The 2,710-nt window shown below is 33.8% G+C and overlaps 2 protein-coding genes across 2 annotated transcripts; both read left to right on the top strand.

The window, feature by feature from the left end:
- The first annotated feature begins 397 nt into the window (after window positions 1–397).
- Window positions 398–1,276, top strand: LOC142639545 (protein FAR1-RELATED SEQUENCE 5-like). Its single transcript, XM_075813705.1, has one exon. It carries the CDS (start codon window positions 398–400, stop codon window positions 1,274–1,276), a length of 879 nt encoding a protein of 292 aa, XP_075669820.1.
- Window positions 1,277–1,374: 98 nt separating this feature from the next.
- LOC142639544 (protein FAR1-RELATED SEQUENCE 5-like) lies at window positions 1,375–1,833 on the top strand. Its single transcript, XM_075813704.1, has one exon. It carries the CDS (start codon window positions 1,375–1,377, stop codon window positions 1,831–1,833), a length of 459 nt encoding a protein of 152 aa, XP_075669819.1.
- Window positions 1,834–2,710: the final 877 nt, after the last annotated feature.

The raw sequence follows: 2,710 nt of genomic DNA, 5'->3' as shown, positions 1-2,710 counted from the left end.
GAATTATACTGCTATGAATCATTTAAACTTTTAATTTGAACTACTTTGATAGATTACATATAATCACAAAATTAAGTTTTTAAAAAAAAAAATTAACTAGCTCTTTTCCAAACTCAAGTTAGTAAGTCCTACTTTCTGAATTAGCTTAATCCCCTCACCCCCTCCTTTTTCCCTAATATTTTCTATATATCCAAATACTTGAGATACCATTGATCAGATGTTCTTGGGTATAAGTGAATTGGACATTATGTTTGAAGTCTTATTTATTAGAGAATTCAGTTACGCTTGTTTTTTTTTCTTTGTGGTTTCAATTTGGAGCCTAATATTGGTAAAATGTTTGCATATTTTTTATTTGTGTTCATTATTTGTATTGGTTCTTATAGTTACTAAATTGCCAATGGAATGTGAAGAGTTATATGATGCCCCAAACAATTTAGGACCATCAGAGCAAGAGTTACCACTTGAAGATTTTGGTGATTGTGAGTTGAAATCCAAGCCATATGTCGGAATGCAATTTGACTCCCTTGATGATATTGAAACTTTTTACAAAGAATTTTGCAAAAAAGAAAGTTTTGGAATCCATGTCCATACGAGTAAAAAAGCACTCAGAAGTGATAATGTAACAAGTCGTATTTATGAATGTTGTAGTGAAGGGCAGCGCAAAACAAAAAATGCATTGGACAATGGTTTGAGCAAAGATGATGAAAACAAGGCCCGCACTGGATGCGAAGCAATACTTAGGGTCATGAAGAATAAGAAGTTGCAGGAATGGGTTGTGAAGGGATTTGGCAACAACCACAATTATGGTATTATTAGTCCAAAAAGAATGTCATACCTCCGATGCCACAAAAAAATGTCTACTGCTGCTAAAAGTTTATTTGAAAATTTTGGTGAAGAAGGTCTTCCAACAGGAAAAGTTGTCATGATGTTCAATGTAGGTGACCAGACATTTACAAGTAGAGATTTTTGGAATCACTTGAGAGATGTTAGGGGGGAAAATATAGATGCTGGAGATACCTTAACTGTCCTTAATTATTGCCAAAAACAACAAGCTCAAAATTCCAATTTCTTTTATGCAATTCAATGTGATGATGCTGGCCATATGGTTCATTTTTTTTGGGTGGATGCGCGATCAAGAATGGCTTATCAATACTTTGAGGATGTAGTGACATTTGACACAACTTACAAAACAAACAAGTATCATATGCCATTTGCTCCTTTTACGGGGTTAAACCATCATTGTCAATCAATTTTATTTGGTTGTGCATTGTTGTAAGATGAGACAAAACAAACTTTTGTGTGGCTATTTGATACTTGGCTTCAAGCAATGTGGGGGAAGGACCAAAATCTATTATTACATATCAAGATTTAGCCATGGGTGTAGCTATTGCAAAGGTATTTCTAAGCACTCGTCATCGTCTTTATCTTTGGCATTTTAAGAAGAAATTTCCAGAGAAACTTTCCCATATATATCATAAGAAGTCAATATTCAAACGTGAGTTGAAGAGATGCATACGTGAGTCACCTAGTGTGGAAAAATTTGAGGAGGCTTGGAAGTGCCTAATATTGACTTATGGCTTGGAGAGAAATGAATGGCTTGAAGAATTATATAATATTCGAGAGTCATGGATACCGGTTTACAATAGAAATACTTTCTTTGCAAGAATGAACACCACCCAAAGAAGTGAAAGCATCAATGCGTTCTTTGACTCCTTTGTTAACTCGAGAACTACATTACAGGATTTTGTGGTCAAATTTGCAGAGGCGGTGGACAGTCGTTATATGAAAGAAAGGAAGACTTTGACTCAAGACATAAAAAACCTTCTTTGGTAATTGGTTCAAAAATAGAGCATCAAGCTGCTTCTATATACACAAGAACCATATTTAGCAAATTCCAAAAAGAATTGGTGAGTAGTAATCACTTTACAAAGGAAAAGGTTGAGAAAAATGGAACTTTTTATAGGTACAAAGTAACAAGTTCCTTTGATCCAAATGATGCATTTATTGTGAAGCTGAACTTGGAATTAGAAGTTTGTGAATGTGACTGCCAAAATTTTGAGTTTATGGGAATTGTTTGTAGGCACATGTTATTAATCTTCCAGGTTAAAAATATTTTTCAGATTCCTAGCTACTACATCCTACAAGAGCCTTACGAAGCATCCATGTTTGTCAACGTGTAAGTGAATTGTCTTACCTTGCTGAAAAATCTGAATATATATATAAATGATAATCTCAAACTTAGACCACACTTAAGAAAGCTTTTGGAATGGAAAATGAACTGCTTGAAGATAAGGAAGATGATGAAATAGATATGCATCACAAGAGTGGTGAATTAGCTGACATTATTGAAGTAGAAGATTGCTCTGTCATTGTTCCTTTGAATATAAAAGTTTCACATGTATCACAAACAAAAGGTCGAAAGAAAAGTACCGAGAAACAGGATGCTGGTGGGAGAACTAAAGGTGGGCTTGAAATATCCTTAATTAGCTCGTTCAACGACAAAAAGATTATCTTGTCAACTTTGTGGGGGTTATGGTCATAATCGCTGTACTTGTAAACAATATAATAGCGTAGAAAGTGATTACCAAGATGAAGAAAACATTACAGAGGTTGATGACAAGGATATTGATGATTTAGCATAAAGTGCGTTTTTTCATTACATTTTTCAAGTCTTTTAAAAAAAAAGAATTTTTTATTATAATATATATAT

The sequence above is a fragment of the Castanea sativa genome, chromosome 6 (genome assembly GCF_040712315.1).
Source record: "Castanea sativa cultivar Marrone di Chiusa Pesio chromosome 6, ASM4071231v1".
Lineage (NCBI taxonomy): Eukaryota > Viridiplantae > Streptophyta > Magnoliopsida > Fagales > Fagaceae > Castanea > Castanea sativa.
Note: the sequence above shows the minus strand (reverse complement) of the source record. Positions and strands in the feature narration are given on the sequence as shown.